The sequence below is a fragment of the Microchirus variegatus genome (genome assembly GCF_963457635.1).
Source record: "Microchirus variegatus genome assembly, chromosome: 16".
NCBI classification, from domain to species: Eukaryota; Metazoa; Chordata; class Actinopteri; order Pleuronectiformes; family Soleidae; genus Microchirus; species Microchirus variegatus.
In genome coordinates this window covers 20755638-20777717 of record NC_139817.1, presented here as the reverse complement: position 1 = coordinate 20777717, position 22080 = coordinate 20755638, and the positions used below count along the sequence as shown (strand labels likewise).

Genomic DNA, 22080 nt, shown 5'->3' with positions numbered 1-22080 from the left:
TTTTTTTTGTTTACCATTTAAATGATTAATATTATGCATTCAACTGCATACACATTCATTCCAGTGCTTACTCCTAACGATAACCAGTTTTTATAAACAATATCAAAGATATTTTACTGAGCGATCATACGGATACATGCAAGTGAGGTGAAGTGAAGTGAGCCCGCGGGCACCGTATTGGCTGCCTGTGGGCTACCAGGTGCCCACGGGCACCACGTTGGTGACCCCTGATGTAGACAATAGCCTACTGGTAATAAACAATTGTTAATGCATTGACGCGTGTCATAGTCTAGCCCGACAGTTTTCATTAGCACAAATAGCTCGACAGTTGTAGATTTTTTTGAATTCATTTACGTAGGACGTGTATCGCAGCACTTCACTGTTTCCAAGGGGACACGTTTCAGGGGAGCACCACCCCATGTCTAATTGTGTGTGGATAGGTGCATAGGTCTCACTTTGGTGATAGTCATATCCTGATCCTGGCATTTAAAGACTTTTTTACTCTTTAGTTTTTGTAATTGTGTCTGTCTGTCCAGGGAGTGGATCCCTCACCTGTGGTTCTCCCGAAGGTTTCTACCTTTTTCTTTTTCCCTGTTATAAGGGTTTAGTTTTTCCTTACCCTGGTCGAGGGTCTAAAGACAGAGGATGTTACCAACCCTGTGAAGTCCCGTGAGACAAACTGTGTTTTGTAAGCTGTGGGCTAAACAAATATGTGATTTTTGTCCCTCATTGTCCAACATTTACTTTGTTGGGATCACCTCATCCATTGCATCAGTGAGGTGTTTGTTCACAGAAGCAAAAATAATTACATTGGGAACAACACTAAACATAATGTTAAAGGTGCCATATGTAAGAATGTCGCCAAAAACGGTTACTACATTCAAATAATAATAAAAAAAGAGAGGTCTTTTAGGTTCGGTTTTCTGACGTAACTGGCAACCCGTGGTTAGCTCGGCAGCGGAGACTCTACTGACTGCCATGATTGGTAGACGGCTGTAGGTGGCGCCACATGCCAAAAACATGATTTCAAAACATAAACATGATTTGCAGTCTGCAAAATGGGTTTTTTAATGCAAATATTTTGTCTGTACTGTTGTTGTTGGTGAGCTCAGTTTGTTATATGAACATTATTCCTGAGTCTCTGTGTCATATTAGGAGGATTTTATGGCCAGTTGCTTTAGATTTATTACATAATGCACCTTTAAAAACTTTTTTAAAAACCTGGTTGTTTTAGCCTGGGCCACACACTTTCCCGCCCCGCCCTGTTTATAGTATCATCCGGTAATTGATCATGTGCTCAGTGGTCAGTCGGTGAAACCCTTAAATAGCTGCTAACCCGCAACTAAACACTAGTTTGGTTAAACGTTGAAAAAAAAACCAAAAAAAAAACACTTCACTCAACATGAAATGACACGTGTAAACGCTCATACAAAGAGCCGAGTGTCTTGAGTGTGAGCTGCTCTGCCAGCAGCAACGTCACAGCCTGACGGAGGCGCGGCGGCGGCGGCGGCAGAGGCTGCTGCATCACTGGGAGCGGAGCAGACAGGCAGACGGTGACGGCGGCGGCGGCGGCAGTGGAGTCGCTCTCTCCGGAACTCAGCAGAGAGAAGGAGGCTCTGTGCGTCAGGACGACTCCACGCTTCTCTCCGCTAAGGTAAATCCGCCACTTTTACAAAGCTTTCTCTTCATATAAAGGTGCATCCTGAAGTGTTTTTTTCCCCCTTCTAATTAAGTCAAACTAGCTCCAAGTAACGTGCGTGGGCACGGAGACTACATTGACGACCAGGCTGCCCCGCGCCACTGTTGTACTGTAGCCATAAACTGCGTTGCTATGGTGGCGCTGCCAGGCAACATCCCACACTGCTGCCTCCTGTCTACCGACAATAAAGATACGAATAGAACACTTTTATTTTGTGTTTATTCAGCCATTCATTCATCAATGAATGGCTGAATAAACACAGATAAATAATGTGTGTGTGTGTGTGTGTGTGAGCCACCTGTTTCTGTGAGGCTCACACAGACTGAATTCAGCGTTAATTCCGCCGCATGTGTACTAAAAGGTCGTTTGGCTGTTGTTGTGTGAGTGTTTCTCCAGTCAGTCAGCAGGGCCGATTCTACCTGTTTGGGGGCCCTATGTGAGATACTATTTGGGGGCCCCCCTTTTTTTTTTTTTTTTTTCAAACTCAAGGTAGAGATTCCTAACTTTTTCTGATTACCCGACAAACACTTACATGCTTTGCAAATATATGCATAATGAAGGCATCCAATACATGCAAATAAAGACAGGTTCTTTTAATTCTCAAAAATATAATACAATATGAGTCTGAACTTTTGAGCAGATATTTGAATGTACTGTATATAAAACTATCCATCTTCATCCAATATTGCTGTGTATAGCACAATGCATGGATGAGGATCTAAAGATATTAAAGGTGCATTATGTAATAAATCTAAAGCAACTGGCCATAAAATCCTCCTAATATGTCACAGAGACTCAGGAATAATGTTCATATAACAAACTGAACTCACCAACAACAGTACAGACAAAATATTTGCATTAAAAAAAATTGCAAATCAATCCAATCATTGCAGTCAGTAGAGTCTCAGCTGCCGAGCAACCGCGGGTTGCCAGTTACGTCAAAAAACGAAAAAAAAATGTATTTGGATGTAGTAACCGTTTTTGGCCACATTCTTACATATGGCACCTTTAAGTTTTTCTGATATAAAAACTGAAACTGGAACAAAAGAACAATGTCATTTGGTATGAAGTTGCACATTCTGATTTTTCAAATAGAAAATGACTAATTTGTCAGCTCTAACTGAAGGGATTGGATTGCAGGAGTGAATTCATAATAGATTATTTTGCATCATTGTGTTATTCACATTCTAGTAAGATATGATTTGTTGATGCTCCAGTGCATACCTTTATTATCTAAGTAATTACCAAAAAGCTGCCAGTGCTTCTACAACACTGGATCCACTTCTGAAAATGATTGTGAGTGTCTGTTGGAGTCGCCTGCGCTTTCAAACATATTGCAGCTTGTTGCAGCCGTCTTGCTTTACTAGCGCAAGGTTGTGCTGTGTGCTTGCGCCTTTGCCTCCTTGCGTCAGTCATGACTGACACAGAATTAACGACTTCTTGTGCAGTGCGGAGATGTTGCTGGGTGACATTAGTTTCCAAACATTGCCGTTGCACAGACACAACAGACTCATTTTTTTGTATTTGTAAACATAGATAGTGTTCAGTTATGCACCTGAATATTTTGCTAAATACTGAGACACTGATTATTCATCAGGGACATTTCTTCTATCTGTTATCCATTTACTTAACTGTTGTTTTCTATGATCTGGCAGGCGGCTTCAGTGATTTGATGACTTTTTAGGTGCCTCAAACCTCTGAAGTTTGGGAATCTTTGGCGTAAAACAAAGCACACGTGTGTTCCTTTGTAACAGTCCTCTGTCTGTGTATCATAGAGTTTAAGTAATATCCAGGACCACGAGGCTTGAGCAAACACGGGATGGTGATTACCGTCATGGCGTCCCTCAGAAGGACATCACCGACCATGGATGTGAAGAGCAGATGTTCGCAGTGAAGGTGCCGAGTACAAACACAGTACACTTTTTCTTTTCTCTAGCCCAGACAGGTGTTGCGCCGAGGCATCGGTGCGCGCCAATGTCGAAGCCTGCATGTGATACAAAGAAATTCCATTATTTCTTCGTCGTCTGTCTGCTGTGACAGTGAGAGGCAAAAAAATCACCATTCCGTGCTGTTGTGAGGCCAGGAAGGAGAGAGCCTTATGAGTCAGAACGGAGCAGAAAAGAAAACTGTCACTCTTCAAATCCGCCCATAAGCCTGGCAGAGAGCGCACATGCTTATTTTAAGAGCATGACCAGATCCCTTTTTTTTTTCTCTGTTCAGCTGGCATCTAGAATGTGGTACCGTGTGGGGACGTTTGGTCTTTTTGCTTTACTTAAATTATTACAGACTGTTTACTTTTTCTTAGACTGTTATGTCTGCATACCGATTACAGTTAATGCTTTGAGAGGGTGCAGTGGGGGGGGGGGGCATCCAAGGCGAGCTCTGTTCATTGTGTTATAGTTTACACATGTCCTTATCTCAGCTGTCAAGAGGGAGGATTCTTTTTCTACAGTAACTTACCCACAGCTATAGAGATAGTGGTGAGAAAGGAGGGGTGGGAGCAGTGAGAGGAACAGAGAATGACTGTGAGGGAGTGAGCGTGCTTAACCCGGCCACTGAGTGACTCTTGTATCCAAGGACGAAGGTAGCAACGCAACCAAAACGCCACTCCTCGCCCACGGACTGCTGTGAAGATATGAGGACATATAGGCACTCAGCAGCACTCGTATAGACTCAACATTCCAGCGCCTCTTCACGAGGCTTCCAGGGCTTTTGACTAGTCTGTCTGGAGCGTCTGAGCAGATCACGAGCACATCTACAATGATCCACACAGAGCGATAAACTCACTGAGCTTGAATGGAAGTTATTTTTGTTTTGTTTTTCTCTCTTACTCCGTCAGCATCGTTGCACCTAAAACTGGCCCACGTTTGCTGTATGTTTTTGGCAGAGGAGCGGATCGGAGAGGAGGTAGTAACAGGTGCTACGTGCCAACGTGGGTTTGGAGGTGCGGAGGAGAGCTGAAAGATCATGGGTAAATCAAACAGCAAGCTCAAATCCGAGGTGGTGGAGGAGCTGACAAGGAAAACCTACTGTGAGTAACGTCAGATTTTTTTATTTGAAAGGAAATCCTGCAACAACAAAAAAAACAAAAAACAATACAATCTGTTAAAGCAATACCTTTTCTACTCAGGCTTTACATTACAAACCCTGTATGCTATTATAACGTAATGATGCTACAACCAGTTTCACATTATCAATAAACTGACTGCCAGCTGGGAGCAGAGCCTCTGTTTGATCTAAATTTGCATTTTAATGTTGGAGAGGAAATTATGAAGGGAATTAGGAATCTGGAGATGGGAGATGCTGAGTTTTTTTTTTAGATGAGGACGTGGTTTAATGCGTAGACCGTGTACTCTCTGTGTGTTTAAATATTTAATAGATGTACACACAGACAGATAGATTGATAAAATATGCATAGATTTGACTAAATCATGAATTTTAATACACGATTATTAATGGAAGAGTAGAGACTCGCAGTAAATGGTGGAACCACACGAAGGAAGCATCGTAAGCACATGGGTTCTTGTCAGGACAGATTGACAACACTTGTTTTTCTCACCTTACCAGCGCTATCTTATTTACTTGTGCAGAGGGTTATGCAGAGACCTGTTATTCATAATTACTGTTATTTCTAGACTACAGCATTATAATAATAATAATTAGTATTATTTTTAGCAGTACAGTGTGCAGTGTGCAGGTGTTGGTGGGAGTCGACATCCATTGGCTGCTCACTGACAGAGTTGGTTTTTTTTTTTTATGGGCAGTCTTTTCCACAGCAGAACCTAGGAAGGCTGTTGTGGCAGGAAATTACTGTGGAGGAAAATTGGGCTCCGTGCTGGGCTGGGCTGCATGTCGCTGTACACACACACACACACACACACACACACACACACACACACACACACACACACACACACACACACACACACACACACACACACACACACACACACACTCTATCTCTGTCTCTTCCTCTCTTACCCTTTCACCCTGTCTCTCTGACTTTATCCCCTAATTGCCCTCTTTGAGCAGGGAATAGAATAGTATAATTAGCATCTTATCTGGTTAGTATTGCTAAGAGGGGCACCAAGCTTTCTCTCCCAGCATGACCCGTTTCCATTCTTGTTGTTTAACTCTATCATTCCTTGCTTTCTTCCATCCTATTGCCTCGTTCTCTCGTTCTCCCAGGAGAAGCTTTGTCTGTCATTTCAGTCAACACTGATCTTTGGTTCTTGACAGATTTGTACATTTCTCTGTGCCTGTGTATTTTGTTGTGTTTCAGTGGTTAGAGGAAGTGGGATTGGGTTGTTTTTTTTCTCCCTCAAATCCCCAAACCATGCCCTGTGTGTTGATAAGCGTCCAGCGAGGACAGGCCAGAAGTAAAGTCTGTTCAGTTCAAAAGAATATCTGTTGTTGTCCGTCTAGTGCTTTGCTGTAGTTCTCAAGAAAAAATGTAGCCCTTAAATAGACAGTAGCAGATTGAAGAAAAGGTCGTAGCCTCACTTGTACTTCGGGGAGTTTCATTCAGCCTAGTTATGTGTGTGTGTGTGTGTGTCTTTGTCTGTTCTGGCATCGCACCAAAAAGACCCAGCAGTCCTATTAAAATGCCTGCAGGTTATAGGCTGTGCCCATGTAGCAACATGATGATATTCCAATCCATTCCAACTTTATTTATAAAGCACTTTAAACAGCTGTGCTGTACATCAGAGATAAATAAATAAATAAAACAAATATAACATACAAACGAACACAAATGTTGTAAGTTGTCAGAGCCATGAGCAGGCTTCCCAGTGACAGACTACTAGCTGGATGTGTTCGTGTGCAGACCCTGCAGGGCCAGGACCAGGCTGAGTGGACCCTGCCCTCTCCCGATTATTGCATTATTGCTCATTGCCCCCGACTGAGTTATGTAATAACATTTTATTATTATTAAATCATAGCCATAGTAAAATTGCCCCAATTCCTGACTACACTGACTTTTGAGGCCAATTTAATGGTAACTTGGTTGACTGTTGTGAGATTGACCCTGACATTTATTGCCCGGGAAAAGGGTCACGTGACGAGATTCTTGGTGAAAGCACTTTAGCGGAACAAATCGAGGCTGAGATATTTGCGAGAAACACTGCCTCACATGTCCTCCTTATTTATAGACTCTCATAGAGGAGCATTTGTGTCAACGTCAACAATCATCATAGATTTGTATATACTGTACAAATGTTTCAGGTCACCCCGGCTTTGTTGTTTTCATGCGTGTCAAATTCTGTGATCATCATTGGCATTTGGATTGGAATGATGTGACTGAGCGTTGGTCTTATATACAGTATTTTAGCAAACTGTCAATGAGTTGAATTCATAAGAGAGGTTTAAGAAAGTTGTGCTATTGTTCCTGTTGTCAGGGTAGGTCATGCTAAATACTCTAACAGGGTTTCTCTAAGTTTTGATACGCGAGGGCCAATTTAGGAAGCCAACGTTGGACTGAGGGCCGCCAAAGGAAAAAAAAAAGGGAAAAAAAAACATAAAGAAATATCATTTGTAATAATTTTAATGACCAGATTGGAGTTGTACAGTTTACACTTATTGGTCTGTATCCAGTAATGTCCAATAAACATTTAACAAGCTTAGTAGCTCCTGGATTAAAACTATCAACTGTAATTCATTGCGGGCCGCCAGAAATGTTGCTGCGGGCCGCCATTGGCCCCCCGGCCGCACTTTGAGAACCAATGCTCTATAACCTGTTTTTAACAAACTAAATATATTTTCTGGATGTGTTCCAATTCATTGATAGAGGAATAATTACACTGTATGGTCATTATAGCATTGATAAAACAACAAATCGAATGGTGGCCTCAGACTTTTATACAGCCCTGCATATTTGTATGAAGCAAATGTTGAATAATAGTACATTTGATGGATTTTTCCGTTCTGTTTGCGTTGCCTGTATTTTCTTGTCCTTTTTGTCCTTCGTTGCTTCTGTGTTTAGAGTAACCATGACAATGACATGTCCAGGGTTAAAAATTAGAGGACATTATCAATTAACCAAGCAGCTCTTTGTTGTGTTTAAAGGCCTTGCATTGCCTCAGGCCCAGCGGCACAAGTGGTAGTCGATGACGTCTAACCTCAGACTTAGAGCAGCGTGAATTCACAAAGTCTCTCGCAAAGGACACAGGGTTAAACCAATGCTATTGATTTTCAGCCCTTGTTTTCATTAGTAACCTCCGGGGGCCGGGACACTAAAATTGCTTAGGGTGGAGAAAGTAAAGAGACAAGGGGTAGCCATGAGGGATTAGTTGATAAGATACTGGCAGATAAAGATGCTTGTGTGGGCACGATAACACATCCCACCTCCTAAACTGCTGTCTTTCTTAAATGTGTGACTGACCTTCATTTTCTCAGCCTTGTTTGTCTTTTTGTGGCTCCCTGGGGTTTACTCCCACTTGTTCTCCGTCACGCTGGTCAGGAGAAGTAATTAGTCATCTCCTGCGATAGTGTGCGTGAACTCATGAGTTTCTGCACTCACAGCTAAACATGACGAGTTTGTAATAATTACATCTTGACCTCGTTGAATATTTTTTGGTCACATCAGAAGATAATGTGTTAGAAAGGAGTGGGCCAAGATGATTAATGATGCTACTACTTGGCTCTGGTGTCGTATCCAACAGCAAGATACTTTGTTCTTGAGCAACCAAAGTTTTTCTTGAAACTAATGTTTGTGTTTATGTTCTCTTACAGTTACGGAGAAAGAGGTGCAGCAGTGGTAAGTGTGTGCATTCATCTTTAATGTGACTTGTTTTATTGCTTAGAGCTCTCAGGAATCGGTGTCTCACCTTGACTCATTTACAAAAACGAATTTAAAGGTGCATTATGTAATAAATCTAAAGCAACTGACCATAAAATCCTCCTAATATGTCACAGAGACTCAGGAATAATGTTCATATAACAAACTGAACTCACCAACAACAACAGTACAGACAAAATATTTGCATTAAAAAGTTTATGTTTTGAAATCATGTTTTGGCATGTGGCGCCACCTACCGCCGTCTACCAATCATTGCAGTCAGTAGAGTTTCAGCTGCCGAGCAACCATGGGTTGCTAGTTACTTCAAAAAACGAAACCTAAATGACCTCTTTATTTTGAATTTGAATGTAGTAACCGTTTTTTGGCCACATTCTTACATATTGCACCTTTAAGTCAATTTTGATCAAGAATTTGTTTATCTTTAGTCTATATACCGTTAATTTAAAGCCATCTACCTCACACTACCCTGAAGACATATTTGTTCTGAAAATAGGAGGCCTTTGAAGCCTTACTGAGACTGAGCGACTTTAGAGGCTGATAACACTCATATAAACATTCCGCATGATGCAATCTTCAACAACATTTTTTGGTCTATTTTTAAAAACAGACACCTCATATAAAAGAAATAAATGAATCACTTTCAGGCCTCTAATAACTAACACGGCCAAAGAAACTCCTTCCTGTCACATCCTGTAGCCATGAGCCAGTGTAACCTGCACCAGCATAATCTTGTCGAGGTCCAGCCTGTGTCTCACAGTGTTATAACATCAACTTACATAAATCACAACGAAGCACACAGAGTACATGAATGAGACACCTTGTGCCAGGTTAGGTCTCAGTGCTGTCGTAAGAATGGTCATTATTGTTCAGGTGTGTCTTTCTGAAGGCAGACAGTCTGATGGCTGCAGGCAAATGGACGAGACGATCCATCTTCATTATAGCGGTGACTCAACCAAAAGTGTAGTCGTTGCTTTTGCTCAATACGTGCTGCTGTTTAGGCTATTGTCTCTCTGGAAAATGCAAAACAAAGCCGAGTGTGTGTCAAAGGAAGGAGCAATGTAGTAAAAAAATAAATAAAACAAAGTGTTCCCTCTTCCATGTTCACACTTCACTTCTTCTGCTTTGGTTTTGCATTTCACGACCTAATTTCGCATGCATGAAAAGGAAAAGAGCTCTGCCTCGAGAGCGAGTGGATGTTTGGTGGGGGGAACACAGCTACACACTGGCAGCACAGCGGCAGCGGCATTAGATATCGCTGGGCATTGGCACGTCCAGAGCCTTAAAGCAGGCCTGTCACTGGATCTGCCTGGCCCCACCACCACCACCACCACTCATCTTAATCCCTCAACCCCGAGGCTGTGCAGTCAGATAGCTCACCATCACACTGTCTTTCACAAGAAAGTTTGCATGAGTCTTCACTTGAAGATCAGCGGCAATCAACGCGGCTGAGTGTGAGGGATGAGAGGGAATTTCACCAGGGGAAATGCCAGATGGCGTGTAATTAGAGCACAGGCACAGGCACAGAAGAATTAGCAGGGTTAGATAAATGCCATTGTTGTGCTTTCATTGTGTTCCCCTTTCTTATTCTCCTTACAGGGAACATCATTAATATGCTTACCTGAAATCAATAAGAAAATCTTATAGTGCAGTGGTGTTCCAGCCAGCTAGGCAGCAGCAAGAGAGAGTTCCTGTACGATTCTTTAGCGAGGCCACCATGGTAGATGCCAAGGAGCTGAGCTGGTGCCAGTAATAAATACTGTATCCTCATGCTGCCTCCTCTCACAGTTGAGTCTGAGGCACAGTGTCACGTCTGCTGTGTCCCTGCAAGTACAAAGTGTGGTTGCAGTATTATTACACTACATCGAGTACTGTACACTGGTGCTAAGACACATACACAAACGTGTGTGTGTGTGTGTGTGTGTGTATGTGTCTTAGCACCAAGTCAGACTTTCTTGCAATTGATAACTTCTTTGATAATCACTGATGAACAGTGGGCAAACGGCACAGTGTGCTTCGGTTTGGTGCATCGTGCAATCGTTTGCATTTCGACAGTAAAATGGTGAGAAGTAGCAAAGTAGCAAAATAAACAATCTGTACCATTCCAGTTTTCGCCACCCTTTTGTCGGGATGCCAAGCACAGTCACACCAGACGTCTACATCAGCAGCCTTCTCTCAAACAAAGCTTGCTTCTTGATGCTATTAAGTGACCCTGACTTGGCGAGGACTCACTTTGTAAAATAGATTTCACTCTCATTATGAGTGTAAGACAATATCAATACACTATAATGTCACAATATTTCATAGTGTGATACTTTATCGATTATTTGAAGCACTTTCTGTCGCCAAATGTATAAATGTATAGCCTTTTATATACGATAATATCCCAATGTATCACAATATATCATATCGTCTTTAACCATTTAAAGCGGACCAAGACCGGAAGTTCCAATTAACGCTGTTTTTTAGTGTGTATCTGCGTCATTACCTTGCTTAAGAAGCCCTGAAGTTTCGAAACAGTTCAGCCTCTGCTCAGGATGCTGTTTTTTATTGTAATCTCGGGCTCAGCGAGATCTCTGAATAAACCCGGTCCGGTTACGTAAACACTGCTCCGGGCACTAGTCCGGGCACATCCGATTGCGTCCATTGAACCGCAGAAGAAGAATAACGTCCGTTGTGGAGGTGTTTCACGAGCGACAGTGTCTTCTGACTCTGGGTCAAAGAAAGGGACTGCGGCGGGGAGTCGTGACGAAACAGTTTTTAAACATTGTTAAAACAATGTTTTGATAATGAGGAGCAGTGCATCCACCGTTCCAGAGGGGGGAGCTGCGCTTCTGAGAGCGGGTGTGCTAATTCTGTCACTTCCGGGTACTGGCCAATCACAAGACAGTTGGGAAGGCTCTACGCTGGCTGGCCAATCACAACACACTCTGTCTTCTGGGGGTGAGATTTATGTCTGAAATATCGCGGCTGAGCACAGCATCAGCTCCTTTACAGCAACTAAGAGGTTTTTGACCATAAAAACAAGTTAAAGAATGTAAGCAGACCTCCATAACTCACATATATGTGCAACAGGACCACTCTATGTGAGCTTTAAGATTATTATTTCAAGCCCAATTCAAAACAGAATTTTCAGAAATGTTGAACATTTCCGAAAAACGGACATACATGACATTAAAACTGTGTTTACGCACTTACATGCACAACACTAGTGCAGTGTTACAGTACTGTAACACTGTTTTATTTTTGTAAACTGTAATGTAATATTCATATCAGCAAGAGGTGGAGATTAAAAGTGAAAGTGTGTCTGCTCTGAGCAGCAGCAGAGAGTTATCACATGATCAGAGGAGACAACAAGACACAAACAACATGAGGTAAAAGGTAAAAAATGTTAAAAAATAAAATAAAAAATGAGAGAGAACTAACTAAAAACTACAGTTGTGAAGCCAGTATTTTAATGTAACATGTTTCCTTAATCACTGATGACACATTGTGGTCATTTTACAAGTTAATGTAATAAATATTTACACAAACCCCTATAAAATAAGTGTGTGACACACATTTTCATGACCAATTACTATTCTGAGCTGTGATGCTGCAGTGAGAGAACTTGAATTACAGCACGAAGGACCTGCGTCATCTTACATCCAAAAACAATGAAGACAGAAGTGTTCACCTGGTAGATTCTGTGTGTTTTTCATGCAGGGAAGATTATTATGACACAAGTATATTTATCCTGTAACCACTGAGGGCCACAGGCACACACTTTATGTCACAGTGTCATGTAGCCCTTAAGCTATAATATTCCATAGTCACACATGAGGAAAATGACCACCAAATACAGGTGAAATTGCTTGGCTTCGGTTTATGACATGCATTGTACGTTGTGCACTTTGAATACCAATGAGGTCGTACCCTGCATTATATGGAGCGAGGGCTTTCATTTCCCTGCATCTCCAGATAAATTCAAATGTGAGAATTATACGGTTCTGCTCTCTCTCCTCACTTCTCTACTTGCTGAACTTTTTTTTTTCTCCCAGCGTCTCATCAGCCAGTCTCTCTGTCTCTTCGACGTTGGGAAGCTGTCTTCGTTATCTCTCGGGGCGAGATTAAAAGTAAAGAGTTTAAGGGCGAAGAGTGAGGAGACAGAATGTCAGTGGAAAAGATCTTTCTCAACCTTTATTCTTCATCAGAACTCTCTCTCTCTCTCTCTGGCCTTAATTACAGCCTCGACTGAATCTGATGAACATGAAGTGCTTCTTTATGTGGACTTTGATCAAGAGTAAAAAGCTCTTTTCCTATGCTTTTTTAAAATATAAATAGATACAGTTATTATTTTTGTAAATGCTAACACTCCATTGCTCCCTGACCTGATACAGTCTTGTTAGACTGTGAGTCTACTGTGTTCCTTTGTGAAGCCACACAAGGAAACTACCTACCTTTGAGTGACTGTGCTTGAAATTGCTTATGAAACGCTTCTATATTTAGGCTAATCGAGATGTTGAGTTGCTCTCGAGAAATTGTCGTTTTTCCACAGGCGAAAGGAAGCTGTCAGACTTATCTATCATCTATGCATATTATCAGAGGGGGAATAGAATGTAATTTGATTGGAGTTAACCACTCTGGGCCTGCTATTGGATTAAGGCAATTGTCTTATCAGTGAGAAAGTGAACAAGACAAATAGCTTTTACCTTTTTGATCTTCGACCGTGAGTCATGGCTGCTGTGTAACTTCCCTTTCCTCATTACTTTTCCATTTTTGTCTTGATTATCTAGTCTCAATACATTATGAATGACATTTTACCTCTTAAAATAACCTCTATCTCTATCTCTGCTTTACGTTTCCAGGTACAAAGGCTTCATTAAAGATTGTCCGAGTGGGCAGCTCGATGCTGTTGGCTTTCAGAAGATATATAAGCAGTTCTTTCCTTTTGGCGATCCCACCAAGTTTGCTTCCTTTGTCTTCAACGTCTTTGATGAAAATAAGGTTGGTATGTTGCATGTTGTGACCCACTGCAAGACAGAGCAAATATCCTGCTACCTTGGTTAAAGGTGCATTATGTAATAAATCTAGAGCAACTGGTCATACAATCCTCCTAATATGTCACAGAGACTCAGGAATAATGTTCATATAACAAACTGAACTCACCAACAACAACAGTACAGACAAAATATTTGCATTAAAAAAAACATTTTGCAGACTGCAAATCGTGTTTATGTTTTGAAATCATGTTTTGGCATGTGGCGCCACCTACCGCCGTCTACCGATCATTGCAGTCAGTAGAGTCTCAGCTGCCGAGCAACCACGGGTTGCCAGTTACGTCAGAAACTAAACCTAAAAGACCTTGGTGTTTTGAATTTGAATGTAATAACTGTTTTTGGCCACATTCTTACATATGGCACCTTTAATTCAGAATAGCAGATAAATAGCTTTGGACTGGCTTTGTTTTGTGAGGGAATTCATGTTCGAATTCAGTGGGTAGAGAACAACAGTTCCCTCTTTTTTGGCCAGCAATTGGTTGCATTGAATGAACGGGCATAGAGTAAAACAAACTCTCATTTTGCTTCTTTTATTGTTCTGACGAGGGCTTTTTCATGAGAACTGGAGGCTCTCAGTTTTGTATCCAAAAAGCGAATTATTCAAACCCCATTTGAGTGAATGGTGTTTCATGTTAATGTTTGAAATATAACACAATTCTTGGGCTCTATCCTGGGCTTTATATGCAGGAAAATACTGGAAACTCCATGATCAGTGTGTGTGCAGCATATCCACCAAGTGTATTGACTTCTGCACTTATATTTGAACACTTTAATGTTCTGTCCTCAAATAATAAATATGGTCGCCAAAAGCAACACAAAATTGGTTTTGTGCCAGAAATCATGGCGTAGGTATTTTGTGGGATTGTGTCAGTGATAACATCTTGTATGGGACTTGGTCACTTGTTTGACTAATATTTATTGTTGCTTTTGTTTGTCGACATGAGTCTAACAAGTCAGGCACAGATGGTTCCCAGATGGTGAAGCTTGTGTTTGATGGCACTCAATTTCTGACATGGTTTACAAGATTGTCATCTTTTAAGCAGCTTCCTTTTTTCCTAATGCTAAACCACAAGTGAGGATGATTCACATCTAAGAATTAAATCTGAAGACATGGATTGCCATTGTCTGTTGTGTAATGCAGGGACCATGTGGTCTCTGGATGCACCTGTAGACTAGAGTGTCTGCATTAGATTGGTTTTAGTGACATGCTTAATAATAATAATAATAATAATTTTGAATAAATGTCTGCAATATGATATCAGAGGGAATGGTTACTACACTCAAATTCAAAATACAGAGGTCTTTTAGGTTTTCGTTTTCTCCGCCATTGTAGCTCAGACGTAACTGGCAACCCCGTGGTTGCCCGGCAGCTGAGACTCTACTAACTGCAATGATTGGTAGATGACGGTAGGTGGCGCCACATGCCAAAACATGATTTCAAAACATAAACATGATTTGCATTTAATGCGAATATTTTGGCTGTACTGTTGTTTTTGGTGATTTCAGTTTGTTATATGAACATTATTCCTGAGTCTCTGTGACATATTAGGATAATTTTTATTTTTATTTTTTTTACATAAAGCACCTTTAAATCAATTTTTTCTTGCTTCTGAAAAACTGTTGCTGCTTCGTGAAAAAGTGTTGTTGTAATTTTGAAAAAATTCAGATGAATTGTTCAGCCCTAGCTCACACATCATTAACATGAAGCTATTATTGTAGACTGTGCATGGAGTAAAAATGTGCGTGTTCAGCATTCTTTATTGTCTTCACAATAAGATGACTAAGCAAGTTTTAAGGAGGCCACATTTGGTGTGACGTCGTCCACTTTATTGCAGCTGAACGAGCTTCGTCCCTCTGTGTTTAGGATGACGAGCTGCAGAGCTCCTGGGATGTTGATGAGCAGCTTGAGGTTTATTGACTTCACTTACAAGGAAAACCCTGTTTCTGAAGTTGATCTATGACCTTCATTAGAGCCTAGTTTTTATGACTTATGTCATTAGCAGTGAAAGACTTCAGGATTGTTTGTTGGGTCAGATGTCTGATCGTGATAATGTTAGCTGAGCCCGAAGGCGCTGAAGCAGGAGGTGTGGCTGGACACAGTGGTTGCACAATGTGATGTTACAATATAATCCTTTATTAAGGGGTCTCCCAATCAGCTTTTTTTGGCCCTGATCCAATCTTTTTAACTACAAAGTCTTGTCGCTTATACATTTTGTAGAAACAACAGCTTATAACCTGACTTTTAATTATTCCATTGGCTTTATAAATGGCTCATATGAACGCTAAAACCCTCCCAAATTATGTTTAAATGAACACAGAAAGGTCCTATTTTGGCAAGACAAAAGTGTTGTCGCCTGCAGAGAGTAATGTGAAATTAAACAAATAATTGACTTCAAACTCAAAAATAAAACAACATAACATCAGTGAATTAAGTAGCAGTGCTGTAAGATCCATATTTAATATCTGCATCCGTGTGGTTCGACAATGATTCATACAATTTATCGATGAAGTCATCCGGAATAGCAAAGAAAGCAGTCTTACATGCCTCCCAGAGTTCGTCAAGATTCTTTGGTTTCGTCTTCCATGTTTCCTCTTTCATTCTACCCCAGACATGCTCAATGATGTTCATGTCCGGTGACTGGGCTGGCCAGTCCTGGACCACCTTGATCTTCTTCGTCTTGAGAAATTTTGATGTAGAGATGGAAGTATGGTGGCGGAAAAAAAAATCATGGTCTGGGGTTACATCCAGTATGGCAGTGTGCAAGAGATTTGCAGGGTGGAAGGCAATATCAATAGCCTTAAAATAGTATTATCTACCTCTTACATTCCCAACTATAAAAGGGGTCAACTTTTGCAGCAGGATGGTGCTCCATCACATACTTCCATACTGTATTGAGGACCTGCTGATACTGAGTCCCAATACAATACTTGCATTTGCCTGGATAAACGAGTTGCACACAGTACACCACAGGACTTGCTCGGCAGTAATAAAGCAGCCGACAGCCTGCACTTGTGGAAAGACCTGCTGCTGTCGTCAATGATCGGGATAAAGTGATCAGAGTGATTGCGAATCCCCATTTTGAATGGCTCAAAATCGACTGCAATCACATACTCTGGAGATCACATACCTTGTGAGACTATAAACTGACGTAGTATGAATAAGTATATTATGGGCTGAACTACCAGCCCAATTTATATGCATTGCTTGTGGTGCTGCAGCTCTTGATGTCTCTGAGAATGTGAAAAACATTTTCTTTTATGCAGTGCTTCAGTTTGACTTTAGAGAGTCTGATATAGTTGCTTGGTTCTGGAGGGCACGACTTGATGACTCGATCGGAATCATTGCCATTTGAGCCACTTTCAGTTTACGTTTTTTTTATATTTGATGACTATGTTAGCAGAGTACTCCTCTCTCTCTCTCTCTTGGCTGCACAGACTGTGGCCTCGCAGAAAAACACCACAGGCCACTGTTTTTGGGAGGTTAATTGGATTTCTTTAGGCGCAGGAGATTCTGACAAAGCCAAAAGGACAAAAGTGTCAGAGTGGAACATTTCTGATGTGGAATCCTCGCAGAAAAAAAAGGGAAATATCTTCCATCAAATATACAGAGGTTGTCTGTCTGTGCGCTGTAACGTTTAGATGATGAGTCAGGAGCATCCATCCTGGTAATGACCTGAGGTGACTTATTCCTGCCTCAGGAGAGAGCCACGTGCAGGGCAAAAATAGCAGCTGACTGGGAGCAAACGTCTGGCCCCATTTTTGAGCAGAATCCAGGAAGGACACCATGAAAGAACAGCAGGGAGTTTGTGAATATACTGTACGCTTACCTGCTGAAGCAAAGTACTCACCAACGTCTCCGAGCATTTACCTCATTCTTTCTCTCGCTCTCTTTTGTCACTCTCCAGGACGGACGTATCGAGTTCTCCGAGTTCATCCAGGCCTTGTCCGTGACTTCTCGGGGCACTCTGGATGAGAAGTTGAGATGTAAGTTTGTGCACCTCCCTCTTCTATTTTCTGAAATTTTAAATGGGAAGATTTAGGATCCACTGCTGTGCATTGCATTCCTAGATAATAACAAATAAAAGATTACTGGCAAGATACAGCCAACTTCTGCAAGTTTGAGCTTCTTCTAAGTAAACGACCAGAAACTGTGCACATACATTTAAATCTATAATAAAGTATGATGAGTATTTACATCTTTAACAGCAGCCGTTTGAACTGTGAAGCCACCATGAAACACTCCGCAGTCTGTCACCAATCAGTTGTCGCCATTTCAGTCAACACATAACACTTTGTGCTTTGTAATCTATGAAAACATAAATGATTCTAATCTTTTGTTTTACACTTTGAGCTGACTGTCGCTTTCTCATCTTGCCGTGACCAGGAACAGTTGAGAATCTACTTTCTTTCTCTCCACAACAGGGGCTTTTAAATTATACGACCTGGATAACGACGGCTACATTACCCGTGATGAGATGTTGAACATCGTAGATGCCATATATCAGATGGTGGTAAGTTTTCTGCAACTGTACTTTTTGCACAAATGTTTAAGGGTTTAAATGTTTTAAAGTGGAATGATGTGATGATCTCAGGGGAACACAGTGGAGCTGCCAGAGGAGGAAAACACACCAGAGAAGCGTGTGGACCGAATTTTTGCCATGATGGACAAGGTTAGAGGTTTTATTGAAATATATAAATATAAAAACACTTTTACTTTCTTTCTTTTGATACAGATACAAGTGTAGAAATTATTATTAGTTTACTATATTTTTTTTTTTTCAATTAAAGCGGACCTAGACCGGAAGTTCCAATTAGCGCCGTTTTTTAGTGTGTATCTGCGTCATTACCTTGTTTAAGAAGCCCTGAAGGTTCTAAACAAACAGTTCAGCCATTGCTGAGAACGCTGCGTTTTATTGTAATCTCGGGCTCAGCGAGATTTCTGAAAAAACCCGGTCCGGTTACGTAAACACCGGTTCTCCGGAACAGCAGATCGTCCTGCTCCGGGCACTAGTCCGGGCACATCCGGTTGCGTACATTGAACCGCGGAAGAAGAATAACGTCCGTTGTGGAGGTGTTTGACGAGCGACAGTGTCTTCTGACTCTGGGTCTGACTCCGGGTCAAAGTCATAAAAGGGACTGCGAGTCGTGAAGAAGCTATTTTTAAACACTGTTAAAACAATGTTTTGATAATGAGTAGCAGTGCATCCACCGTTCCAGAGGGGGGAGCTGCGCTTCTGAGAGCGGGTGTGCTGATTATGTCACTTCCGGGTACTGGCCAATCACAAGACAGTCTGTCTTCTGGCTGCGAGAGTTGAGTCTCAAATATCGCAGCTGGGGAACAACGTCAGAAAAGAGAGATTTCTATCGGCTCGTTTACAGCAACTAGGAGGTTTTTGACCATAAAAACAAGATAATGTATGTAAGTAGACCTTCATAACTAACATATATGTGCAACAGGACCACTCTATGTGAGCTTTAACCCCGAGGGCTTTGCCATGTAGAGTTGTTGGTTGTAGTCATTGCAGTTTCAGTAACACTGCTGAACACGAACTTAGACTGCAGTCTATAAACATCTCATATACAGTAGTGCCCTCCACTATTATCCCTCTGTGCTGTATCCTCTTCCTCAGCCCTCTCTCCCTCATCTTCAGTGAAAGCTGAGACGCAGCCTGCTTGGGTGTGTTTGTCAGCCCACCACAGCCAGCATCAGCCTATTGGTCGAGCTGTGCAGCACCGCAGCACTGTGTGATTTGTCATGGCAGAAAGTGGCAGCCGTCCAAGTGCACCGAACTAAAGATCAGTCCAACAGCCCAGCGTGGAGAGTAGCAGGGTTTAGCTCGAGAGCCTCTTTCACCCCCTTCTGGTGACAGTGTGCACGAGCATGCTTCTGTTACATCTGCTCTCTTGTTCCTCCCTCAGAATGCAGATGGGAAGCTGACTCTGCAGGAGTTTCAGGAGGGATCGAAGGCAGACCCTTCTATTGTCCAGGCATTGTCACTCTATGATGGACTTGTGTAGCACTGTAAGGTGAGTCTGCAGAAATCTCTGCTCGGGTGATTTTCATTTCCAGCTCACACCTACTCTCTGTGATAGCACTGTGTAATTCCTGTTTTATCTCAGGAAAAAAAATGAAAGGGACTGGAAGCTAAGAAGCTGCTTTCTTCTCTCAGTTTATTCTTATGCATTATTCAAATGGCTCACTTGTTTGCTGACAATCAAGGCGGCCCTCTCCACTGACTGTGGACTGCAATGCATCAGCTGCTGCCAAGTGTTACTGTTATCCTGTTTTGTCAACTGTGAAGTGAGATTGTGAAGACATATTTTACTTTTTCAGTGTCTTCCATGTGCATAATATATTCATGGGTCACAAAACATGGCTTAAAGGGACACTGCGTAGTATTTATGGGTTTATATAACCCAAAATCCACGTTTTTATACATATTATGTGCTCCTGCATTGTCTAGTCGCTGCATAATAGTTTTTGTTTCATTTTCGTAGTGTTTCAAAAAGTCATGTAAAATAACATGGTCGCGGGCCGCTGTTGCATTGCCACTGTTAGCAGTGAGACGCCATGTTTCTACCGGAGCCTGTAAGGACAAACCCGAGAGAACAAATCAAGCGTCGCTTTACTTGTAGCGGAAGTCCCGCCTCCACTCTCTCCGCTTCGTCTGCTACGGCCGCGGTAGCTCGCCCTCTCCCTCGCCGGCTTCTGACAGCTCTACCGTGGCCACGAAGAGCTGTCCCTCGTCCTCGTCCTCGTCCTCTCCCCCTAACCCTCTGAATAAATACTAGAACCTCATCTGCTGACACGGAGAAAGACGACGAGGACGACATTTGACCGGCTGAGGATACCGTAGCGCTCAGGGAAGGGAGGGGGTGAGCAGAGGAGCAGTTCGTTGTTGTAAATTTCAGCCTCTCCTCTAGATGTCACTATAAACTACTTACTTCACCTTTACTTTGCTCTCTTTAAATATTCTCTTTTTAATTCCTCAGACAGACCAAACTCGGCATCCCTCTGCGCATCACACGTCAGTCTTGCACCATCACACCTGCAACAGGAGGAAGCCAAACCCAGAACTTGTTCACCCAGAAGAAGTGGGCTGCGTGCTTTAGTCACACAGCCGCACGGCGTCCTCGTCAAATAGCGGTTTTTGTCAACGTTTCCACAAAGGATTGTGAAGAAATCCCTCAGTCGTTCATCCGTGCTTCTGCAACTGTGTGGCACTGCGTTACGCCCTTGTGTGTTGAGCGTTTCTGCAAGGCGCAGAGTCGAGGTTTTGTCCGTGGACCAGGAACCTGTTTTCTGAAATGTCGGCGCGTGTCTTCGTCACATACTGTAAACCATGAGAAATGCTCGGTGAGGTGAGCTCCATGCAGCTTCAGAGACTGAAAATTTGGGAAATCTGGACAAATGTATTACAAGGTGAAAATGTGAACACTAGCTTCAAGTCACAAGGAAGTATTGTGTACATTGTATGATGTAAATATAACTGTAATTTATTTTCTGCTTTGCTGCATTTATGGGAATTTCCTCATGAATATGGAATGAAGTTTTATTTTTTATCAAAAGGTGTTGAAATGTATTGCACTGTATTTTTTATTACTGTTGTGGGATAGTTCTTCGTTATTTATTTCTCACATTCTGAAATGTCCTGCTCCTGAGTGACCAGGGTTTCTTTATTTGTAGGAGACGTGTGTGAAGAAAGAAGCGGGGGCTTTTCTATGGATCACTTTACTATGTTTGCAGTCTGTGCGTCCTATTGTGCTTTCATTACCCTCTTAGCAGGAGCGTCTCGGGTCTGCAAGGGCTGCACAGCCACATCCTGAACGACATGGCCAAGCAACACACCGAATTCTCACAGCTTGCATCTGAATTGCGGCTCATTATTTCTATCTGTGAGCATCGTTCCCCGCCCTCTGCTTACACAAAGCTGTGGTCATTGAGAGGCACAAACGGAAATCAACTCTGGTTGTAAAGCTTTTTGTGAGCTCTGTGGTTGCAATTGTCCACTTAGTATTTGTCCTGTGTGAGGCACAGAGCATGTGCTGATGCCTTTTTTTCATTACTTAAGTTAGAGCATTGAGATGTTTTATTTGCTTCACTGATTTTAAGCCGTATGCAAAATGATAATTTACTGAATGATAAATGTCATTGATCTGTTGATTAGCAGTTTAAGAGCACAGAATAAAATGCATTCAAGTGGCTCACTTTTTCGCTTCCTGTATTCTTCTACGAAAGTGCCTGTTCTATGTTTACAGAGCCGCCATCAGAAATCACTGCAGGTCAAAATTTTGTCTATTTGTTCCTTGAAGGGCCACACATAGTTGGCATAGTGGTTTAGCGTTCTTGCCTTTGGCGCAAGAAGACGTGGGTTCAAGCCCCGGTTGGAACAAGGGCCTTTCTGCATGGAGTTTGCATATTCTCTCCGTGTGTGGGGGGGGGTTTTCTCCGGGTTCTCCGGCTTCCTCATACAGTCCAAAAACATGCAGATTTGGGGATTAGGTGAAGTGGTCACTCTAAATTGAGTGTAGGTGCGAATGTGAGAGTG

General features: G+C 42.1%; 1 protein-coding gene across 2 annotated transcripts; it reads left to right on the top strand.

The window, feature by feature from the left end:
* Nucleotides 1–1572: 1572 nt before the first annotated feature.
* ncs1b (neuronal calcium sensor 1b) lies at nucleotides 1573–21641 on the top strand. Of its 2 annotated transcripts, XM_083903014.1 has the most exons (10): nucleotides 1573–1654; nucleotides 3475–3595; nucleotides 4587–4730; nucleotides 8429–8453; nucleotides 13340–13478; nucleotides 17437–17515; nucleotides 17954–18042; nucleotides 18124–18201; nucleotides 19451–19558; nucleotides 20525–21641. In XM_083903014.1, the coding sequence occupies exons 3-9, from the start codon at nucleotides 4667–4669 to the stop codon at nucleotides 19547–19549; spliced, it is 573 nt and encodes a 190-aa protein (XP_083759140.1). In that variant the 5' UTR covers nucleotides 1573–1654; nucleotides 3475–3595; nucleotides 4587–4666; the 3' UTR covers nucleotides 19550–19558; nucleotides 20525–21641. The 2 variants fall into 2 exon arrangements, with proteins under 2 accessions (XP_083759140.1, XP_083759141.1); XM_083903015.1 differs by lacking the exons at nucleotides 1573–1654; nucleotides 3475–3595 and having other exon boundaries at nucleotides 4207–4730.
* Nucleotides 21642–22080: the final 439 nt, after the last annotated feature.